At 43.8% G+C, this 23,256-nt stretch overlaps 1 protein-coding gene across 2 annotated transcripts; it reads left to right on the top strand.

The window, feature by feature from the left end:
- The first annotated feature begins 4,378 nt into the window (after positions 1 to 4,378).
- fgfr1op2 (FGFR1 oncogene partner 2) lies at positions 4,379 to 22,962 on the top strand. 2 transcript variants are annotated; one of them, XM_060914319.1, is made up of 6 exons: positions 4,379 to 4,445; positions 4,817 to 4,953; positions 17,351 to 17,468; positions 20,270 to 20,412; positions 20,973 to 21,086; positions 22,400 to 22,962. In XM_060914319.1, exons 2-6 carry the CDS (start codon positions 4,819 to 4,821, stop codon positions 22,544 to 22,546), a joined length of 657 nt encoding a protein of 218 aa, XP_060770302.1. In that variant the 5' UTR covers positions 4,379 to 4,445; positions 4,817 to 4,818; the 3' UTR covers positions 22,547 to 22,962. The 2 variants fall into 2 exon arrangements, with proteins under 2 accessions (XP_060770302.1, XP_060770303.1); XM_060914320.1 differs by lacking the exon at positions 20,973 to 21,086.
- Positions 22,963 to 23,256: the final 294 nt, after the last annotated feature.

Genomic DNA, 23,256 nt, shown 5'->3' with positions numbered 1-23,256 from the left:
ATAGCCACAAGGCAGTAACATAATAATGTTCAGAAAGGATTAGGAAGAAGTAAATAACTTATCAAATCTTAACCCTCTATACCACCGCTAATCAAATGTCACTTTCCGCCATAATAAACTATATATACAAAAGAAAACAAAAGCAACAAACAAAAAAGAAAGCATACCAACATACCAAGACATACCAACAGAGTATAATATCGACCAAATCAAATCATATATACAGATACTTATGTTATACATATATACACACATACAATACATATATACAGTACATACATATGCACATATACACATACCTATAACTATACACATATCCATACGTACACAGACACCCATAATATCATAATTATGCATATTATACATATATATTATATACAATTATGCATATGCATATATATACAACCCCGATTCCAAAAAAGTTGGGACAAAGTACAAATTGTAAATAAAAACGGAATGCAATAATTTACAAATCTCAAAAACTGATATTGTATTCACAATAGAACATAGACAACATATCAAATGTCGAAAGTGAGACATTTTGAAATTTCATGCCAAATATTGGCTCATTTGAAATTTCATGACAGCAACGCATATCAAAAAAGTTGGGACAGGGGCAATAAGAGGCTGGAAAAGTTAAAGGTACAAAAAAGGAACGTCTGGAGGACCAAATTGCAACTCATTAGGTCAATTGGCAATAGGTCATTAAAATGACTGGGTATAAAAAGAGCATCTTGGAGTGGCAGCGGCTCTCAGAAGTAAAGATGGGAAGAGGATCACCAATCCCCCTAATTCTGCACCGACAAATAGTGGAGCAATATCAGAAAGGAGTTCGACAGTGTAAAATTGCAAAGAGTTTGAACATATCATCATCTACAGTGCATAATATCATCAAAAGATTCAGAGAATCTGGAAGAATCTGTGGTTGGTAGAAGAGAGCAACTGGACTTGTTTGAAGATTCTTGAAAACGTTTCACCTCTCATCCTAAAGGCATCCTCAGTTCTGTCTGATTAATAGGGAGTATCAGGTATTTATCCTCTCATGGATCATCATAGAATCTGAATCAGAATGCTGATGGCTGCATTGTAGGTGGCTGATAAAAGATGTCATAGACCCCCACCTCTGTTCAATGATGGTCGTTCCAGGTTGACAAAAATGAACGATCCTCTCTGGCTAAGATGTCTGCCAGTTTTCTGGAAGTCCTCTCATAGGGATCTCATCCCAAAGTGCGGAGAAACATATCTGTGACGAATCTCAGTCAACCAGGTACAAAGTAATCTGTGGTTAGTTGAAGAAAACTGGCAGACATCTTAGCCAGAGAGGATCGTTCATTTTTGTCAACCTGGAACGACCATCATTGAACAGAGGTGGGTGTCTATGACATCTTTTATCAGCCACCTACAATGCAGCCATCAGCATTCGGATTCTATGATGATCCATGAGAGGATAAATACTGGATACGCCCTATTAGTCAGACAGAACTGAGGAAGCCTTTCGGATGAGAGGCGAAACATTTTCAAGAATCTTCAAACAAGTCCAGTTGCTCTCTTCAACCAACCACAGATTACTATGTACCTGGATGACTGAGATTCGTCACAGATATCTGGAAGAATCTCTGTGCGTAAGGGTCAAGGCCGGAAAATCATACTGGGTGCCCGTGATCTTCGGGCCCTTAGATGGCACTGCATCACATACAGGCATGCTTCTGTATTGGAAATCACAAAATGGGCTCAGGAATATTTCCAGAGAACATTATCTGTGAACACAATTCACCGTGCCATCCGCCGTTGCCAGCAAAAACTCGATAGTTCAAAGAAGAAGCGTATCTAAACATGATCCAGAAGCGCAGACGTCTTCTCTGGGCCAAGGCTCATTTAAAATGGACTGTGGCAAAGTGGAAAACTGTTCTGTGGTCAGACGAATCAAAATTTGAAGTTCTTTATGGAAATCAGGGACGCCGTGTCATTCGGACTAAAGAGGAGAAGGACGACCCAAGTTGTTATCAGCGCTCAGTTCAGAAGCCTGCATCTCTGATGGTATGGGGTTGCATTAGTGCATGTGGCATGGGCAGCTTACACATCTGGAAAGACACCATCAATGGTGAAAGGTATATCCAGGTTCTAGAGCAACATATGCTCCCATCCAGACGACGTCTCTTTCAGGGAAGACCTTGCATTTTCCAACATGACAATGCCAAACCACATACTGCATCAATTACAGCATCATGGCTGCGTAGAAGAAGGGTCTGAGTACTGAGCTGGCCAGCCTGCAGTCCAGATCTTTCACCCATAGAAAACATTTGGCACATCATCAAACGGAAGATATGACAAAAAAGACCTAAGAGAGTTGAGTAACTAGAATCCTACACTAGACAAGAATGGGTTAACATTCCTATCCCTAAACTTGAGCAACTTGTCTCCTCAGTCCCCAGACGTTTACAGATTGTTGTAAAGAGAAAAGGGGATGTCTCACAGTGGGAAACATGGCCTTGTCCCAACTTTTTTGAGATGTGTTGTTGTCATGAAATTTAAAATCACCTAATTTTTCTCTTTAAATGATACATTTTCTCAGTTTAAACATTTGATATGTCATCTATGTTCTATTCTGAATAAAATATGGAATTTTGAAACTTCCACATCATTGCATTCCGTTTTTATTTACAATTTGTACTTTGTCCCAACTTTTTTGGAATCGGGGTTGTGTATATATATATATATATATATATACACACACACACACAAAATACTCATTATATAAATATATATATCCATACGTACCCATACCTATCATCAATAGAATGTTATTGTAATTCCTCCTCCCTATACCTCATAAAGAACTTCACTACATTTGAAAGACAAATATCGTACTTTTTACTCCACTACATTTCTGTCAGGGTCCTTGTTACTTGTTACTATGAAGCAGCTTTGAAAGTGGATTTTTTTCCTTTTCTTTTCTAAAACGTGATTGTTTTTTTTCACAGGTGACACTGAGTGCTTATCAGTAATCACTAGGGTCACGTCATGTCCATAGACTGTATAAAATCAAGTTCAGTGATTTCACAGCAGTATTATTCGAACTCGATCAGTTGATGGCAGAATGGAAGGAGGCGGTTCTTCTGGAGAATGCACACGCACACCTACGGCTATACCTAGAACCCATGTTTCAGTTTTCTGAAAGGATTAAAGATTTGCTTTGTTTTAAATGTTTGCTTTGTTTGCCGAAAATGAACCACATCATGCTGTACAAAAACTTGCCATCCAACCTGCGGAAGCATATTGAGGGATATAAACGCTTTATTCCAAGAGAAAGCTTGCAATGAAGTTGTCTGTGCTTGTAGAGCTAGCGATAACGCTGTAATAGCTTTGCAGTCTCGTTAGTCAAATGACTTTCTATGGCTTTGCCCGCCAAGTTGCCGTCGCCTTGTCCACGGCTAACGTTAACACATAGCTAGTTAACTTGGACACTGTTAGTTAGCATGTAAAAACAGAGTTACGCTAACATGAATAACGTTAACTTATCCGAAGTCCTTTCAGAAATATGTTTTAGCATAATCTTGTCAAATAAACAGAATGTAGAAATCTCTTTTCTAGTAGCGTTAGCTACCCAATATGATTTTGAGTTTGAAAAGCGTTTGCTAGCATGTCAGGTGGAGCGTCACTGACTAGCTAGCTTAACGTTAAACCACCATGATGCACAGCATGTGTTTATTTTGTGAATTCACATTTCTGTCTTTGGTAACGGCATTAGGTTTTGCAAGCGTTGTGGCAACGATGCGTTGACAGAAAATGTACTTTTAGTACTTAAGTATTTTTAAAAGCGAGTACTTTAAGTAAAAATTTGACTGGACAACTTTCACTTGTGGGCGGCACGGTGGTGTAGTGGTTAGTGCTGTCGCCTCACAGCAAGAAGGTCCGGGTTCGAGCCCCGGGGCCGGCGAGGGCCTTTCTGTGTGGAGTTTGCATGTTCTCCCCGTGTCCGCGTGGGTTTCCTCCGGGTGCTCCGGTTTCCCCCACAGTCCAAAGACATGCAGGTTAGGTTAACTGGTGACTCTAAATTGAGCGTAGGTGTGAATGTGAGTGTGAATGGTTGTCTGTGTCTGTGTCAGCCCTGTGATGACCTGGCGACTTGTCCAGGGTGTACCCCGCCTTTCGAGATGAGATGAACTTTCACTGGTATGGGAGTAACATTTGACCAGTGGGATCTGTACTTTGACTGAAGTAATGAAGTTGGGCGCTGTGTCCATCTCTGTTGATTGCTAATGAAAGACGAACATGTCTGAGTGATGTTTTGCACACGAGCTCCCTCATGAGGAAATCAGCCGTTGCAACGAAAATGCATATATATTTCCTACGTTACCCATAATGCTTAGCTTATCAACGTCACCGATACCGGAACAGGAAGTGTAAATTTATTTGTCCAAGTTAGCCTTTTGGTTGCGGCTAAGGTAGGCATATTACATTTTATAATTTATTTTAATTCCAGTATGTTGTAATATATAGTTAGTAAATGACACAGTGGTATTTTAGCCAGTTTTGTGTTTGTTTTAGTTCATAGCTGAGGAGTTAGCTAACATAACTAGCTAGTTCGTAGCTGAGGAGCTAGCTAACATAACTAGCTAGTTTATAGCTGTGTTTTCAAATAAATAAATATAAATAAACAGTTTCAGTAGCAGCACGTAGTCAACAAGAATTTCAGTCTGTTTTAGACGCGTTTAAAATAATAATAATAATAATAATAATAATAATAATGATGATGATGATGATGATATTATTAGAATGTAATTGAGTGTGATGATGTGGCTCGCTGCCTGGTTAGAGATGAGCTGCTCGCTGGAGAAGGTGCTGACAGACGCCAGGTCTCTGGTGGAGCGGCTCCGAGATCACGACAACGCCGCCGAGATCCTGATCGAGCAAACCACTGTACTGAACAAACGTGTGGAGGCCATGAAGCAGGTTCACCATCGCATCACAATCACCCTCACCCTGATCACCATCCCAATCACCCTCACCCTGATCACCATCCCAATCACCCTCACCCTGATCACCATCCCAATCACCCTCACCCTGATCACCATCCCGATCACCCTCACCCTGATCACCATCCCGATCACCCTCACCCTGATCACCATCCCGATCACCCTCACCCTGATCACCATCCCGATCACCCTCACCCTGATCACCATCCCGATCACCCTCACCCTGATCACCATCCCGATCACCCTCACCCTGATCACCATCCCGATCACCCTCACCCTGATCACCATCCCGATCACCCTCACCCTGATCACCATCCCGATCACCCTCACCCTGATCACCATCCCGATCACCCTCACCCTGATCACCATCCCGATCACCCTCACCCTGATCACCATCCCGATCACCCTCACCCTGATCACCATCCCGATCACCCTCACCCTGATCACCATCCCGATCACCCTCACCCTGATCACCATCCCGATCACCCTCACCCTGATCACCATCCCGATCACCCTCACCCTGATCACCATCCCGATCACCCTCACCCTGATCACCATCCCGATCACCCTCACCCTGATCACCATCCCGATCACCCTCACCCTGATCACCATCCCGATCACCCTCACCCTGATCACCATCCCGATCACCCTCACCCTGATCACCATCCCGATCACCCTCACCCTGATCACCATCCCGATCACCCTCACCCTGATCACCATCCCGATCACCCTCACCCTGATCACCATCCCGATCACCCTCACCCTGATCACCATCCCGATCACCCTCACCCTGATCACCATCATGATCACCCTCACCCTGATCACCATCCCGATCACCCTCACCCTGATCACCATCCCGATCACCCTCACCCTGATCACCATCCCGATCACCCTCACCCTGATCACCATCCCGATCACCCTCACCCTGATCACCATCCCGATCACCCTCACCCTGATCACCATCCCGATCACCCTCACCCTGATCACCATCCCGATCACCCTCACCCTGATCACCATCCCAATCACCCTCACCCTGATCACCATCATGATCACCCTCACCCTGATCACCATCCCAATCACCCTCACCCTGATCACCATCCCAATCACCCTCACCCTAATCACCATCATGATCACCCTCACCCTGATCACCATCCCGATCACCCTCACCCTGATCACCATCCCAATCACCCTCACCCTGATCACCATCATGATCACCCTCACCCTGATCACCATCCCAATCACCATCACCCTGATCACCCTCACAATCGTCCTCACCCTGATCACCCTCACCCTGATCACATCACCCTGAGATCACCCTCACCCTGATCACCTTCACCCTGATCATCATCACGATCCCCTTCACCCTGATCACCTTCACCCTGATCACCATCACGATCACCCTCACCCTGATCACCTTCACCCTGATCACCATCACGATCACCCTCACCCTGATCACCTTCACCCTGATCACCATCACGATCACTCTCACCCTGATCACCTTCACCCTGATCACCATCACGATCACCTTCACCCTGATCACCATCACGATCACCCTCACCCTGATCACCTTCACCCTGATCATCATCACGATCACCCTCACCCTGATCACCTTCACCCTGATCATCATCACGATCCCCTTCACCCTGATCACCTTCACTCTGATCACCATCACGATCACCCTCACCCTGATCACCTTCACCCTGATCACCATCACGATCACCCTCACCCTGATCACCTTCACCCTGATCACCATCACGATCACCCTCACCCTGATCACCTTCACCCTGATCATCACGATCACCTTCACCCTGATCACCATCACGATCACCTTCACCCTGATCACCATCACGATCACCCTCACCCTGATCACCATCACGATCACCCTCACCCTGATCACCTTCACCCTGATCACCATCACGATCACCCTCTCCCTGATCACCTTCACCCTGATCACCATCACAATCACCCTCTCCCTGATCACCTTCACCCTGATCACAATCACCTTCACCCTGATCACCCTCACCATCACAATCACCCTCAAACCCACATACATCCTCTAATCCCTCTACTCACTAATTAACGCTAGACTGCCTTTCAGATTTTTCAAGTTCAGGTCATAAAAAGAATTTTCCCCGACACCCAATTATCATACTTGCCAACTTTTCAAAATTCTCATGGGGGAGAAAAGTGCGTGAACGACATTTTCAATTGGATGAGGGTATGATGCGCGGTTGAAACCATAAAAACAGTGGATCCCAATTAATTGCAAACTATTTCAGATTTATACAATTAAAGAGTTTTTGAATTGTTGATTTTGTTCTATCAATTACTATAGGTTATGGGTGAATTCAAGTACCTGGGGTCAACTGTGCAGGAAAATGGGGGCTGCAATAGTGAGGTGAGAAAGAGAGTGCAGGCAGGGTGGAGCAGTTGGAGAAGGATTTCGGGAGTCATTTGTGATAGGAAAGTCCCAGCAAAAGTGAAAGGTAAGATGTATAAGACAGTAGTGAGAGCAGCTGTGGTGTATGGATTGGAGACCGTACCCTTAACGAAGAGACAGGAGGCAAAGTTGGAGGTGGCGGAGTTGTGATGGGAGGTTGGACAGGATAAGGAACGAGCACATCAGAGGGTAGGGCTGTGCGATATGGAGAAAAAAAAAAGAATATCCCGATACATTTTCTCCATTTCATGATATACGATATATATTGAAATCTCCTCTAAAGGACCCCATGAAATCTAACTTTTACTCTTTACTGTTTTCACTACAATCCCTGCAGATTAAATGACATTCTTGGTTAACTTTACAGGTGGTTTTCAACAACACATTTAAAATTTTCATGTTAGTGATTAATCACAATTGAATTGAAATAAGACTATTTTTATTCAACAATTTGTAGTGCTGCTGCCTTTCGTGATGACAGTTTTTTTTTTTTGCACACTTTACAAATTGGCATTTGCTGTTCCACGTCCTCCTCGCGATATCCAAGAAAATGCCAGATGACTGACCCCTTACTAGTTCTTTTAGGAACCAATTCGTCCGCTTCCATTTTTAATTTGTCGCTGAAATTGGCAGAGCTTACACAGTAGCCTATGCAGCACCAGCGATTGCACGAACTGAGTCAGTGCTGTAAACCGAAACTAGAAAATCTTCCCGCAAGTTCCTTTCAGCACCGAGATGTCGCCCAGGATTGGTTGGCGAGTGTGTGATGTTATTGGTTTTTTTTACCTTTAGGCAGCCTTTCACGGTACTGCCTGAGGGACAGGGAGAAAACCACCGGGAAAGGTTTTAAACACAAAACAAACGCAAGTCGGCAGATGACCATAAAATACTCGATAGTTACGATATAATAATTTTATGTATCTCACACAGAATTTTCGGAGATGTATCGAGTATATTCGATATATCACACTGCCCTATCAGAGGGACAGCACATGTGGAGAGCTTGGGAATGAAGCTAAGAGAGATGAGGCTGAGATGGTCTGGGCACATCCTGAGAAGAGATGCAGAGCATGTTGGAAGGAGAATGTTGAGGATGGAGCTGCCAGGCACACGAAAACGAGGAAGGCCAAAGAGGAGATACATGGATGTGGTGAGAGAGGACATGAAAGTGGCAGGTGTGGTAGAGAAGGATGCGGAAGACAGGGAGCAATGGAGACGAAAGATCCTCTGTGGCGACCCCTAATCGGGAGCAGCCGAAAGAAGAAGAATTATTACTATAGGTTATGGGATTCATGTATCAGGCATGTGAGAGCTCAGAGTGAAAAATCTGAAATAATACTCTTGTCTTGAGTTTTAATATAACAACAATGAAAGGGAAGTCTTAAATCAGATTTTTAGCTGAAAACTCTCATGCCTGAATATTGTATACATCAGCCTTTCTCAACCGGGGTGCCGTCTGGCTTCGTTAGGGGTGCCATCAAAAAATTATATATTCTAACATTGAAATAAATAAAATGAATTAAAATTCCAAAAAACAATAGTTACACTAATGCAGATCATCGCCGCCTCATGCATCATCAAAATTTGTCTCACGGCCCCCTTTCCCATGTCACAACCAGGGTCAGCGTGACTGCGTATATTTTATATATATTTTTTATTTTATTTATTTTACCAACTTTATTGGACTGTTACAAAATAAACATAAAAAAAAGAATTAAGCATAAAAAATAAACATAATAAAGTAAGTCAGCCCAAAGGGGAGAACGCGAACGGGCGACCCATGCAAGGCGTTTCCCGGAAAGGTATAAAAGAGAAAAATCATACAATTAAAATTAGACTAAATTGATCTGTGGCAGGGCGGCACGGTGGTGTAGTGGTTAGTGCTGTCGCCTCACAGCAAGAAGGTCCGGGTTCGAGCCCCGTGGCCGGCGAGGGCCTTTCTGTGTGGAGTTTGCATGTTCTCGCCGTGTCCGCGTGGGTTTCCTCCGGGTGCTCCGGTTTCCCCCACAGTCCAAAGACATGCAGGTTAGGTTAACTGGTGACTCTAAATTGAGCGTAGGTGTGAGTGTGAATGGTTGTCTGTGTCTATGTGTCGACCCTGTGATGACCTGGCGACTTGTCCAGGGTGTACCCCGCCTTTCACCCGTAGTCAGCTGGGATAGGCTCCAGCTTGCCTGCGACCCTGTAGAACAGGATAAAGCGGCTACAGATAATGAGATAAGATGATCTGTGGCAACCACAGTCACGGTACACAGACCAAGTACATGAAAAGTCCGTATTATAGATGGAGGTCAGTAATTCAAAGTAGAGCTCTAACAGGGATGATTTGAAAACAGGGAGGCTACGGAATTTATCTGGGGAAAAATATTTACATACATAGTTCCATGGTTTAACAATCCTATTGAAGAATGAGACCTGATAAGTTGAAGTTCTGCAGTGAGTAGGTTTTAAAATTAATTTCGGGTTTTGGGCCCTAGACCGGTCATGAGTTACAAAAGACACGTAGAGGTTTATGTTCAAATCTGTTTGGCCATTAATGCATTTATATACAAAGACTAAGTCTCTAATCTCCCGATCATAAGTCAGAGGAAGCAAGTGCAGGCTTCTGAGTCTGTCTGAGTAAGTAGCATCCCCAATACGCTGTTGTAGTATCCAGCGCATTGCATGTCGTTGGACTCTCTCTAACAGGCTTCTAAGGTTGACACTAGCAGGGGACCATACTTCAGACGCGTAACAGAGCTGTGACTTGACGAGCGACAAATATAAAGTCCTCCTCACTTGAATATCCGTCAGCAAGGGACAGGATCTTTTTAGAAAGCCAAGCATCCGGTTAGCCTTGTTGACTATTGAGCAGACGTGCAAATCCCATTTTAAATTACTTGAAATAACCACGCCAAGGTCTTTTTCTTCATCAACTCGTTGAAGGCACGTGCTGCCCAGGTGGTAGTCGTGAATGATTGGAGGTTTTTTCCCGCGTGACGGTCAATATTTTGCACTTGTTGGCATTATACTGCATGTTCGATTCACAACTCCACCCCTCGGCATTGGCTAGATCGCGCTGTAATTGCTCGCTGTCTTCGGATGTCAGGATAGTGCGAAAAAGTTTTGTGTCGTCTACATATAGAGCGACTCCAGTGGGGTGCCTTGAGAATTTGCATACTTCTGAAGGGTGCCATGACTGAAAAAAGGGTTGAGAAACGCTGGTATACATACACAGAAAATAGCACAAGTGATGCTTTAGAAGAATGTTTATAATTTCACTTAAAACTTTCAAACATAAATTCAAAATAGCACTAAGACACTACCACACTATTCAAATACACTCATCAAACAAATTCTGTCATAGAAGTTGTACAGTTTGTTTCTGAAATGGTGTCATTTTTGGCATCGTTTTTTCCACCATGGATGGCTGATGCTAAAATTTCTGTGACACAACTGCAAAAAGAAGTTCTCAAGAGTTAAAAACATTTCAATACGATAAATATATTTCGTTTATACAGAGGTGCAGATCCTACTGTATATGCAGTTTAATTATACTTCTTACTACAAAACATAATATAAATTTTAATGTCTCATAAGTACTTGTTACATACACGTACAAATAATCATCTCATCTCATTATCTGTAGCCGCTTTATCCTGTTCTACAGGGTCGCAGGCAAGCTGGAGCCTATCCCAGCTGACTACGGGCGAAAGGCGGGGTACACCCTGGACAAGTCGCCAGGTCATCACAGGGCTGACACATAGACAACCATTCACACTCACATTCACACCTACGGTCAATTTAGAGTCACCAGTTAACCTAACCTGCATGTCTTTGGACTGTGGGGGAAACCGGAGCACCCGGAGGAAACCCACGCGGACACGGGGAGAACATGCAAACTCCGCACAGAAAGGCCCTCGCCGGCCACGGGGCTCGAACCCGGACCTTCTTGCTGTGAGGCGACAGTGCTAACCACTACACCACCGTGCCGCCCTTACAAATGATCAACTATTTTTAATTAAAAAATAAGATAACATGAAGAATTTACATAAAAGGGTGTGAATGACGTATTGTAGTTTTGAAGAATGTAATTTACCTGCTTTTACCCCACCATAAGATTGGGATAATTGAATTGCATTTGAATAATTGGGATAAATGAATCGCTTTGTAGTCTTACCTTGCAGAATGCGTTGGTCTGGCTGGTCGAACATTTGCTTATCCATGGAAATTCATTCTCCCATGCAACCTGGTATTTGCGTTCATATTTTTGCCGTTTGGTATTGGGTTTAGTGGCCATGATGAATTGATGCTTGTAAAAAATGTCGGCCAGCCTGGGTGAATCCTACATTATGGAAGTGACTGTCGTTCTGTTCGTTGGTTGGTTAAAAATCAGTTGACGTCAGCAGTGTTTCTCATACGATTCTGATTGGACGTAATCGGGAGTGTTTTTAACTTGGCGGTAGGGATTTCCCAAAACCGGGAGATTATCCAGTTTTTAACAAATACGATCGAGAGACGGAGGCTAAAATCGGGAGCCTTCCGCCGAAATCGGGAGGGTTGGCAAGTATGAATTATTTTTGTTTAGTGGACCGAAAGCTACTGAATTCGAATCACAGACTTCCAATTTTATTATTAAAAAAAAAAAAAGAACACTTAATGAATTTATCTCCACGTGGCCCTAAATTCTCTGCCATTTTTTCCTGCTTCACCAATTCAAGATACTACGTCATGTGGTGGGGCCTTTCCCCGTTCGCACCAGGCATTGTGGGATGCAAATTTGAAACAGGAGAGAGAAAAATGGAGGATGTGAGTGTGTGAATGAAACGTGAAAGCGATAAGCAAAGACGTTATGTTGCGAAGGAAAGGAAACGCAGGACCAAACTAATAAATATCGGCGGTCAGCGAGCACCTCGGTGTGATCAGCTGTTCGTTTAGCGACAGAATGATGGAACTGTCAGTGCACCGTCAAAGGTAAACCTGTAGAAGGCAGTAACGCAACACTGTGGATGGCAGCTGCCGTAAAACAAAACGTGGTGGTGAAGTTGTCGTCGTCGCCGCAGGTAAACGTGCACGTGCACACGGACTTCCTCTGTCTGTGCAAAGCGAGTGATTTCATGCACGTTATTTGCTCAGGAATCCCCTCAAATTACATAACTTCCCAGCCACAGAATGATTTTCTTTGTTTGTTTGTTTTTTTAAAGATATTATAGAAATAAACATATATCACAATGGCCAAATTTCAGAGGGAACTAAATTTCACCGATTTTATGAACTCGAAAGGCCATCGAGTTTTAATGTGTGTTGAACACAGGGCGTGTCTTACATGTGTTGGTACAGCTGTACTCCTGTCCTGAACACACTCTTCACCCAATCGATATTTTATTTATAGTGCTTTTAATAGTGGACGTTAGTGTTCTAGTCAAGACCACCTAAACTGAGATCAAGTCATGACCAAGACCAGAGTTTATCAAGACCGAAGACAAGACCAAAGACTTTGAAGGGTTGAGATCAAGTCAAGACCAGGGCAGGATGAGATGGAGTCAAGATCAGGACCAGACCAGTGTGTGTGTGAAGGAGGCAGTGGAGAGGTGATGGCCATTAAGAGCAATGAAAATTTTGAAGTAGCAATGAGTGATATTATTGGTCGCATTTGAAGCAGGAAGTTTTACATCCATTCACAGTAATGATGTGATCAAATAAATCAGACAACACACAGGCAATTTAGTGAAATACACACAATTGTGGTCTTAACCGGTCTTGAAATAAAATTCCAAGTCTCTATTGCCCCTTTTCCACCAAAGCAGTTCCAGGGCTGGTTGGGGGCCAGTGCTTAGTTTGGAACCGGGTTTTCTGTTTCCACTGACAAAGAACTGGCTCTGGGGCCAGAAAAACCGGTTCCAGGCTAGCACCAACTCTCTGCTGGGCCAGAGGAAAGAACCGCTTACGTCAGCGGGGGGCGGAGTTGTTAAGACCAACAACAATAACAAGACCGCGAAAGATCGCCGTTTTTAAGCGACGAGAAGCAGCAGCTGTACAAACGTGAAGTCAACCATTATTGTTGTTGTTGCTGCTGCTTCTTCCGTGTTGTTTTTGCTTCGATATTCACGCCAAAGTTTATGCAAACGTAGCGATGTAACTGACATATACAACGACGTAACTGACGTATACAGTGACGTAATGACGTGGCTTCCCTTAGCACCACGAGCTATGGAAAAGCAAACTGGTTCTCAGCTGGCTCGCAAGTTGAACGAGTTGTGAACCAGCACCGGCCCCGAACCAGCCCTGGAACTGATTTGGTGGAAAAGGGGTATATGACCGAAACAAGACCGAGTAAAAATTTGGTTGATTCCAAGACAAGACCAAGACCTTCAAAAAGTGGTCTTGAGACCAAGACCTGTCTCAAATACAACAGGACATGGTCATGTCATTTGTGTATGGACATGCTCTATAAGGTTATCAAATCACCCATATGTGGTTCTTCTTCTAGACTGGTTCCACAAAATTGGAAGTACACACGCCTCCTTTTGACCAACAGGGAACGGATTCTGTTCTTGTTTGTGCACTGAATTTTGAATCGTTCAGAGTATTTCAACCAAAAATAAATTGGTTTGGAACCTGAAAAGTGGGTTTCCAGCTGGAGCCAAAATATAGCTGGTTTTTCTGTGTGAACGGTGATGACATCAGTGTGTGTGTCGTTAGTTTGGAGAGGAAGCAAAGAACAGCAGTGGAAAAGGATACATCTTCAGAAAAAAAAGGATGGAAAACAAATATCTTCAATAACAGAACAAAAGATCGGCGGTAATCGATAGGCACCGCCATCTTACGACTACTGTTTACTCCCAGTGTGAATTGTGCAACACCCTCCGTTCATGATGCATCCTTGATTACAGCGGTTCTGGTGAAAACATGGGCTGGTTTGCTAGTTGGCACCAAGGTTTAAAGAATCCTGAGCGGAACCGGTTTAAGAACCCGTTCCCTGTTGATCAAAGAGGGGGATCAGTTGCCTAGAAGGTCTTTGCTGTAGAATTACAATTTCCCACCCCCTTCTCCATTAACACAAACTAAGTGCTAGTTCTGGGTTGGTGCTAACGCCGGTTCGGAGTTGGTTCAAAGAACCAGATTGCTTTTCCACAGGCTAGAAAGGCACCATCGGGCCACGTCATTACATCACTGTATACATCTTCACTAGCAACTCCTAGTACCAACTACAGACTACGTCGTCTCTACAAGTGTTACTCCTAGTTTAAAAAAAAAAAGTATTATTATTATTTGGATGAAACAGACACTACACTTTTTTTTTTTTTTAAGTGGAGGTCACGAAGTTGGTCTTGTTGGTCACAATCAGCCCCTGATGTTTTGTTGTTGTTTCTCGACCAGCAAAGTGTTTGTGTCGCTCTTGAATCAGTTTTCCTGGCCAAGAGCTGGTTCTGAGGCTGTCAAAGCGTGAAGAACTGGTTGAAGATTAGTCACAAACACAGGGGTATCTGAAGCCCAAACCTGTTCCAGCATGACAATGCCCCTGTGCACAAAGCGAGCTCCATGAAGACATGATATTCTCCAAGCTAGGGATTGTGACCCCATGTGTGGCTGGGTCACTTTATTTACAAGTGGGGTCACAAGAGAATCTCATTTGTCTCATTCAGTAATTTTTCAGATTAGTATTAGAAATCGGTTAGTATTTTTGTTTCAGTATTTAGGGGAAGCCATGGCCTAATGGTTAGACAAGCAGCTTTGGCGCCAAAAGGTTGGCAGTTCAATTCCCTGGACCAGCAGGAACGGCTGAAGTGCCCTTGAGCAAGGCACCTAACCCCTGACTGCTCCCCAGGCTGCCCACTGCTGTGGGTATGTCAGGGTCCTGTTGTATGTCGCTCTGAATACGAGCCTATAATTTATTAAAATTGATATTTAATATTATAATGAGTGTTTTAGTGTTGTTCACAGTCCTGATACACTGCACTGGCGTAGCTTGGAGAAAAAAATGGACATATTTCCCCATCTGCCTCCACTAAACCAACAAGTGTTGCCTCAAATTGCCTACTCGTATACAACTCTAGACTGTGATTGAGTAATAAGACTAACCAGTTTTTCTATTCCAGTTCGTGTTTGTATTTTTAAAATCCTTTACTTAATGTCACCTTCAAACCTACCAAAGATTTGTTTTGTGTACCGGCCTTTTGGAATTTTTAGACACGTAAACATTTTTAGATGTAAGTTCAGAGATTTCAGTTTGATTTGGAGATCATGACAACAATCACAACGACAGCAGACGGTTCAAAAAGTGCGTTGTTGTCGCGGTGTATGAAAAATCTTACAGTTTGACTTGGAAACCTGAAGAACAGGATGTTTGAGGTTTGACATGCCGTCGCACGGATGTCACTTTAAAAATCTTCCGGATGTACAAACGATACGAATTGAGTGTGTGAAATAATACCAGTCGCATTACTGCTGCTTCTGCATCCACACCACACACACACAATCATGCGGCGCATATAAACTGGACTCCTCTACTTCGTGTCGGGTCGAATCTCACCGTTCTGATGTGGCGTTTTCAGAACGCTTTCAATTTCCATGGGGCAGCCATGGCCTGTAGGTTAGAGAAGCAGCCTTGGGCCCAAAAGGGTTGTCGGTTCGATTCTCAGGACCTGCATGAAAAATGTAAGGGGGGGGTTGAGTGAATGAGCAGCACTTTCCCCTCCCTCTGTATCATGGCTGAAGTGCCCTTGAGCAGGGCACCTAACCCCTAACTGCTCCCTGGGTGCTGTAGTATAGCTGCCTACTGCTCAGGATGTGTGTGTGTGTGTGTGTGTGTGTGTGTGTGTGTGTGTGTGTGTGTTCACTGCTTCAGATGGGTTAAATGCAGAGGAGGAATTTCGCTGTGCTCGAGTGTACATGTGACAAATAAAAACAGCTTCTTCTTCTTAATTAGACTGTAAATCAGCGCAAGCGATTATAATGTCCATTTGGGGATATTTGTACTGAAACTTCTGCGGTGTGCCAAGGCTGGAGTAGAAGAACTAAATCTAGTGGAAAGCCTTCCCAGAAGAGTGGCGCTTATTATTATAACAGCAGAGGGGGAATAAATCTGGAATGAGATGTTCAACCAAGACATATGGGTGTGGTTGTCAGGTGTCCACATACTTTTGGCCATGTGGTGTCTATTTGGATTCTTCCTGAATAAACTCCCTGAGATGATATGAGGTCAAAACCTTGAGAGGAACCATAGTGTGATTTAGGAGTCATTACTCATCCACAGCTGTATGCTCTCCAGTCAAACCGTACTGAGTGGGTTGAGTGGATCTTCAGTACGCGTATCAGGGCAGGTTTTTTTTTTTTAAACTTCATTTGAGCTTTAACTTTACGTCCAATAGTATGCAAGTAAAGATATCTACTGAATGAATGACAGTGATCACAGTTTTAAAATAATGACGAGACAAGCTACTTCCTGCTCTCACTTATGTTATAGTAGCTATAAACAGTTGCTTTGTTAACAGCCTCTATTTTTCTCTTTCTCTTGAAGTTCAGATGAAAATAAACATGTTGCAGAGAAGCCGCAAAGTCCTCCATCTCCTGTGGCAAAGCGTTGACCCCTGAGATGCCTTCTATAAGCATCTCTTAGCATGTCGAGGGTTATACCATCGTCTTTGTTAAATAACATTTTTTTTTTAAACCTGTGGTGGCGGCACTTAAGCTTTTGCAGTTGACTTCCACAGAGCCTGTGTGAAATCTCTTCTTGTCTCTTTTCCTCCAAATGACAGCTCACCACCCGTCTCCCTCCCCATAGTATTTTCACTCTCACAATAATAACTAGGCACTTCCTCTATCTCTTCTTGTTTCTCACTTCTTCATTCATCAGTCACTTTCCTTGTTGCCAATGTTGTGATTGTGTGATTTGGCCTTTTATTTAATGTATTTATTTTTGCTTGACATGTTAACCTTGCTGGACACACTGTAGTATCAGGAAGAGATCGAGGCACTTAACCAGGTGGCGAGGCATCGTCCCCGATCTACTCTGGTAATGGGTATTCAGCAGGAGAACCGGCAAATACGGGAACTGCAGCAGGAGAACAAAGGTGTGTGTGTGTGTGTGTGTGTGTGTGTGTGTGTGAGAGAGAGTGTGCGTGCAAGTTTGTGTTTATGAAGCTCAAGTACAACCCCAAATCAGAAAAAGTTGGGACGGTATGGAAAGTTGGTATCAACTTAATTTCATTCGCTAATATACATTCCTGCATTTCAGACCTGCAACACATTCCAAAAAAAGTTGGAATGGGAGAAATTTAGGGCTAGTAATGAGGTACAATAGTTAAATAATGATACGATTTGAAAGAGGTGACGTCAACAGGTGACTGGAATCATGATTTGGTACAAAATCAGTGTCCAGGAAAGGCCTAGTCTTTAAGGAGCAAAGATGGGCTGAGGCGCTCCAGTTTGTCAACAAATACATGAGAAAATTATTGAAATGTTTAAAAACAGCGTTCATCAAAGAGATATAGGAAGGCATTTGGATATTTCACCCTCTACAGTGCATATCATCATTAAACGATTCAAGGAATTTTGGTGCGTAAAGGGCAAGGGCGCAAGCCTAATCTGAACACCCGTGATCTCCGATCCCTCAGACGGCACCGTGTCAAGAACTGTCATTCATCTATAGCTGATATAACCACATGGGCTCGGGGTTACTTTGGCAAACCCTTGTCAAGCACAAAAATACAGAGTTGCGTCCACAACTTTACTGTGCAAAAAGGAAGCCAAATACTAACTGTGTCCAGAAACACTGTTCACTTGACTCTGGGCTCGGAGGTGTCTGGGACGGACCATCGCACAGTGACGCAGAGTATTGCGGTCAGAAGACTCCGTATTCCAGGTCTTTTTTGTAAGAAATGGACGCTATGTGCTCCGGATCAAAGATGAAAAGGACCATCCAGACTGTTCTCAACAATAAGTCCAAAAGCCAGGTTCTGTCATGGTATGGGGTTGTGTCAGTGCCCTTGGCAACGGTACCTGACACTTCTGTGATGGCAGCAGTAATGCAGAAAAGTACACTGAGATTTTGGAGCAACGTGCTACCTTCAAGACGACATCTTTCCCAGGGAGATTTCAACAAGACAATGCAGAACCACATTCTGCACACATGACAAAGGCAGGGCTGTGATGATGATGATGATGCCCTTTGTCACTAGTCACATGTACCAGCGAAATTAGCCGTCAACCTGTCCGTACATATACAACATACAATTGACATAGGGTAGACAGGACAGGAAGACGGGGATAAAGATAAAAAGGAAACACAACATGAGGAGAGATAAGGAAAAAAAAAGAAACAACCCCCCCCCATGCCCCCCCATGCTCCTGTCAGGAGTACAGTGTGGGAACATTTAAAAAACCTTTGCATAAGCACACAGCAACACAAGTACACTTTAAACACAGGACTTGAGGGGGGGAATCAGGAGTGGGGAGGAGGTAATCCAGCGCAAGCAAGCAGCCATCCGCTCCTGCAGCCATGAAGGTGCTGGTCACGCACCCGCTTGTCACACTGGAGGTAAAAATGGCGACCGCGGAGAGTTAGAGAGGAATGCAAGGAATGAGTGTGTCTCCTGGCAGTGACCTTCAGGGGGAAATGTTTCCTCAGCAACGGCCTGAACCAAGGCCGGTGCTGTCTCAGGGCGCCGAATGTCGATAAGATATGAATTGTTCGGTCTTTCCAGACACAGTCTTTGCACGTCCACACCGCTCGTCCATATCTGTCCATTCTGTCCATTCTATTCAAATTGATCTCTGAAAAACGTATTCCTTGCAAAGCTGCTCCGAGATAACCATTTTGTGGTTAAAGTTCTGAATGTCCACAGTCCGAGTGCCAACAGCTTTGCCCACCACTCCAATCATATCGGGCAGCTTTGTGGGGCTTTGAACAGCTGTCACCGTTGTCTGATTTCCTCGATATACCAGGGCAATGCCTAATCCAATCAGCAAAAGTCCTGTAATCATGGTTCCGAATAGATAGATATCTTCAATGTCCTCCACAGAAAGAATTGCCAGGCACACGACCCACCACCGCTCCCACGTGTCCATCGTGTAACCAGCCGCAAACGTTCCGGCAGGACAAACGGGTTCCCCCGAACCCAAACTTCTCATCAAGAAAACTGTCAATGTCGTTAGGAGACCAGTTTATCAATTCCATGCTTTTTTTAGTTTAGAAAGTAATGCAGGAAGAGTCTCTTCAAAAAGTACAGCAGACGAGACAAGACACAGAAGCACAAGCAGGGAAAAAAGGAGGGAGAGGGAGAGCAGAAAATGCGACCGCCTTCCGTGGAAGCACGGAGAGGAGAACTTTGCGGCAACAGTTTGGAAGGAGAGGGTGTCTGTCCTCTCTGTCCCCAACAGAGAATGTGTGGTGAAATTTTTTTTTTTTAAATGAAAAAATGACTACGACGACCACGTATTGTCTCACACCTCAAGACGTGTTTGCAAGAAGAACGGGACAAAATCACACCTGAAACACTTCATTTGGTGTCTTCAGTCCTTAAACATCTTTTTAAGTGTTGTGAGAAGGAATGGCATCATTCCAAAGTCGTAAATGCTTTACTGTCCTAACGTTTTTTTTTTTCTTTGAAATGTGTTGTAAGAATCAAAATTGAAGTCATTATTTTAATAAAAAATAATAAAATTCCTGAGGTAAAGCGTCAAATAATATGCTGTTGTATCGTTTTGAGTGGAATACAGGTCAAAGATGATTTACAAATCATTGTTTTCAGTTTTAATTTCAACATACCGTCCCAACTTTTTTTTTTTTTCTGATTTGGGGTTGTATCATAAATTCTATAATTTTAGATTTTAAGCCTCCGCCCTAAACCTATCTTTCTCAACGTGTTTTCAGAGTTGCGTACATCTTTAGAAGAGCACCAGTCAGCGCTGGAGCTAATCATGAGCAAGTACAGAGAGCAGGTGTTCCGCCTCCTCATGGCCAGCAAGAGAGACGACCCGGCGATCGTCACGCAGCTCAAAGAGCAGCACACTAACGTGAGTACTACACCATTTTCCACATTCGCTATATGGCTAAAAGTTTGTCGACACCTGACTCTTTCTTCAAACTGTCACCGCAAAGTTTGAAGCACACAGTTGTATAAAATGTAGCATTTACTATTTCCCTTAACTGGAACCAAGAGGTCCAAACCTGTTCCAGCACGACCATGCACAAAGCGAGTTCTGTGAAGACATGGCGTGTTAAGGTTGGAGTGGAAGAACTCGAGTGTCCGGCGCAGAGCCCTGACCTCGACCCCAACCCTACTGAACACTTGGGATGAACTGGAACACCGAGTGCACCCCAATATCAGTACCTGGTCTTACTAATTTGCTTGTAGCTGAATGAACACAAATTCCCCCCCCAGACATGCCGTAAAATCTAGTGGAAAGCCTTCGCAGAAGAGTGGAGCTTGTTAACAGGAAAGGGGAATAAATCTGGAACAGGATGTTCAACAAGGACGCGTGTGATAGTCAGGTGTCCATATACTTTTGGCTGTGTTTTTTTTTTTTGTGTCACTATGCATGTGGTGCATCAACGTGATGTACGTGTGTTGTAGGAGATGCAGGCGCACATAGACAAGATAAACGAGATGGCCACAGTGATGAAGAAGGCCATCGAAGTAGACGAAGGCCGTGCGTGTGAAGATGAGGAGCGGATCAAACAGCTGGAGGTTGCACTTGTATACACCACATACATGCACGCCAAAGCCAGAAAGCGGGTTAAGCCTGCGTTCACACCAGCAACAAATCTGTGCAGAATTTCCTAAAAGCATCGTAGTACAAAGAGAATTCTTAAATGGTCGCGCGAGCAGCACAATGAACACTCTTGGTCCTAGTTAAGATGCTCTTAGGAAACCCACAACTGAACGATTGGCTCAGATGATTTATTTTTTTTCTCTGTCTCTGCTTCTCATAACTTTTACCTGCAATTAGTTCATGTGTACTGTTTGTACGCTAGCAAAATAAATCAGTCTTATCCTGTCTCATCTCATTCAGCGTCTTCGAGAGACATTATGGAAAATAAAAATGCTTCAAGGGAAGATCCTACAATGTTTGTACTTAGTACAGTTAGGTTGTACTGCTAGTCTATGAACAAAACCTGAAACAACCAATTTTCACACTTTATTAAAATATAATTCATTTAATATACACTTTAAAGACACATCTGGGCGGCACGGTGGTGTAGTGGTTAGCGCTGTCGCCTCACAGCAAGAAGGTCCGGGTTCGAGCCCCGTGGCCGGCGAGGGCCTTTCTGTGTGGAGTTTGCATGTTCTCCCCGTGTCCGCGTGGGTTTCCTCCGGGTGCTCCGGTTTCCCCCACAGTCCAAAGACATGCAGGTTAGGTTAACTGGTGACTCTAAATTGGCCGTAGGTGTGAATGTGAGTGTGAATGGTTGTTTGTGTCTATGTGTCAGCCCTGTGATGACCTGGCGACTTGTCCAGGGTGTACCCCGCCTTTCGCCCGTAGTCAGCTGGGATAGGCTCCAGCTTGCCTGCGACCCTGTAGAACAGGATAAAGCGGCTACAGATAATGAGATGAGAAGATCTTACGATGCAAGTACGCCTTGGCGGCAAGAAAGGTCTAATTTGTTTAAAATTCTGCAGATGAAACTTGATGGTATTTGAAACCTCCTTGATGTGAGTTTTAAGTGTTAGGGTTGGGTCCAACGTGACCCCGAGGTACTTAAACTGTTTTACTAGTTCAAGCTCCTCACTCCCTAAAAACACATTGGATCTGACTGCTTCTACTGACTTCTTGGGGAAAACAAAACATACGCACGGTCTTTTTGGTGTTCACAAGCAAACATGAGTCAAGTAGCCAGTCTCGAATCCTGCTCAACACAGATGTCAGGACTAATGCATCAGTTTATCATCAATAGCAGCACGCTCCCAAGTGTTTTATTCATTACACATCAGAGACCTGCTAAAACACATCCCTCGTGTTGTCTGAATCCTGACCGTGATCTTTGCTTGTGTGTCTGTAGTTGGAGAACAGAGGCCTGAGGGAGTTATTGGGGATTAGTCGAGAGGCCTTCCTGGTGCTGAGGAGAGAAGAGCGAGACGACGCGTCTGACAGCACCTCCCTGTCTCCACTCGTGACCAGCAGCGACCTGAGCTTGAGGAAGAGCTAGACGGAGTGTTTCCTTCTTCCCTGAACAACAGACTTTGCCTAACACTGATTTCGCACACTGAACCTCCTCCGCAAAGAGACTCCCAGCACGGCCTGTTCGCGTTCCCGCATATCTCAGTAAATCTGTGCAGCTTATTTAATAACCACACGGACATCAGGTATCATTACTGCACCTAGAACTGTCGAATGTGGAGACTGGAGTTATAAAGTGAATGTACATAATCATTTCTCCAGCACTGTAAATAATGAGCACTTTGTTTAAGCGCTGTAAATATATATATCGCAGTTAATGGCTACATGATGTAATTCATTTTCAAATCTCTTGTTTGTTTTTAAGGTTGCCTTGAGATATGGTACTTTGAAATGTTGAGTGCGTGACAGATTTATTAAAACGAATAAAAATGGCACTGATACACAGTCGGCCTTTTGATCTCTTACTGTTATTACGTAAGACTGTGTGTGTTTTACGATTCGGAACCAATTCGTGAGATTTACTCAAACTAATCAGGAACCTGCAGTGCAGCACGTGAAGGAGGATTGGACTGAATGAGGCAGTGTTCAAGATTAAAGCTACAGAAAACTTTTTTTTTTTTTTTAAAGGAAAGAATGCAACCCCTGGCAAAAAATATGGTGGTATTAATTTGTCACAAAAAAAAAAAAGATATGAGAAATATTTAGGCGGCACAGTGGTGTAGTGGTTAGCGCTGTCAC

This window comes from Neoarius graeffei, chromosome 2 (genome assembly GCF_027579695.1).
Source record: "Neoarius graeffei isolate fNeoGra1 chromosome 2, fNeoGra1.pri, whole genome shotgun sequence".
In the NCBI taxonomy this organism is placed as follows: domain Eukaryota; kingdom Metazoa; phylum Chordata; class Actinopteri; order Siluriformes; family Ariidae; genus Neoarius; species Neoarius graeffei.
This window is presented reverse-complemented; position numbering and strand designations above follow the sequence as displayed.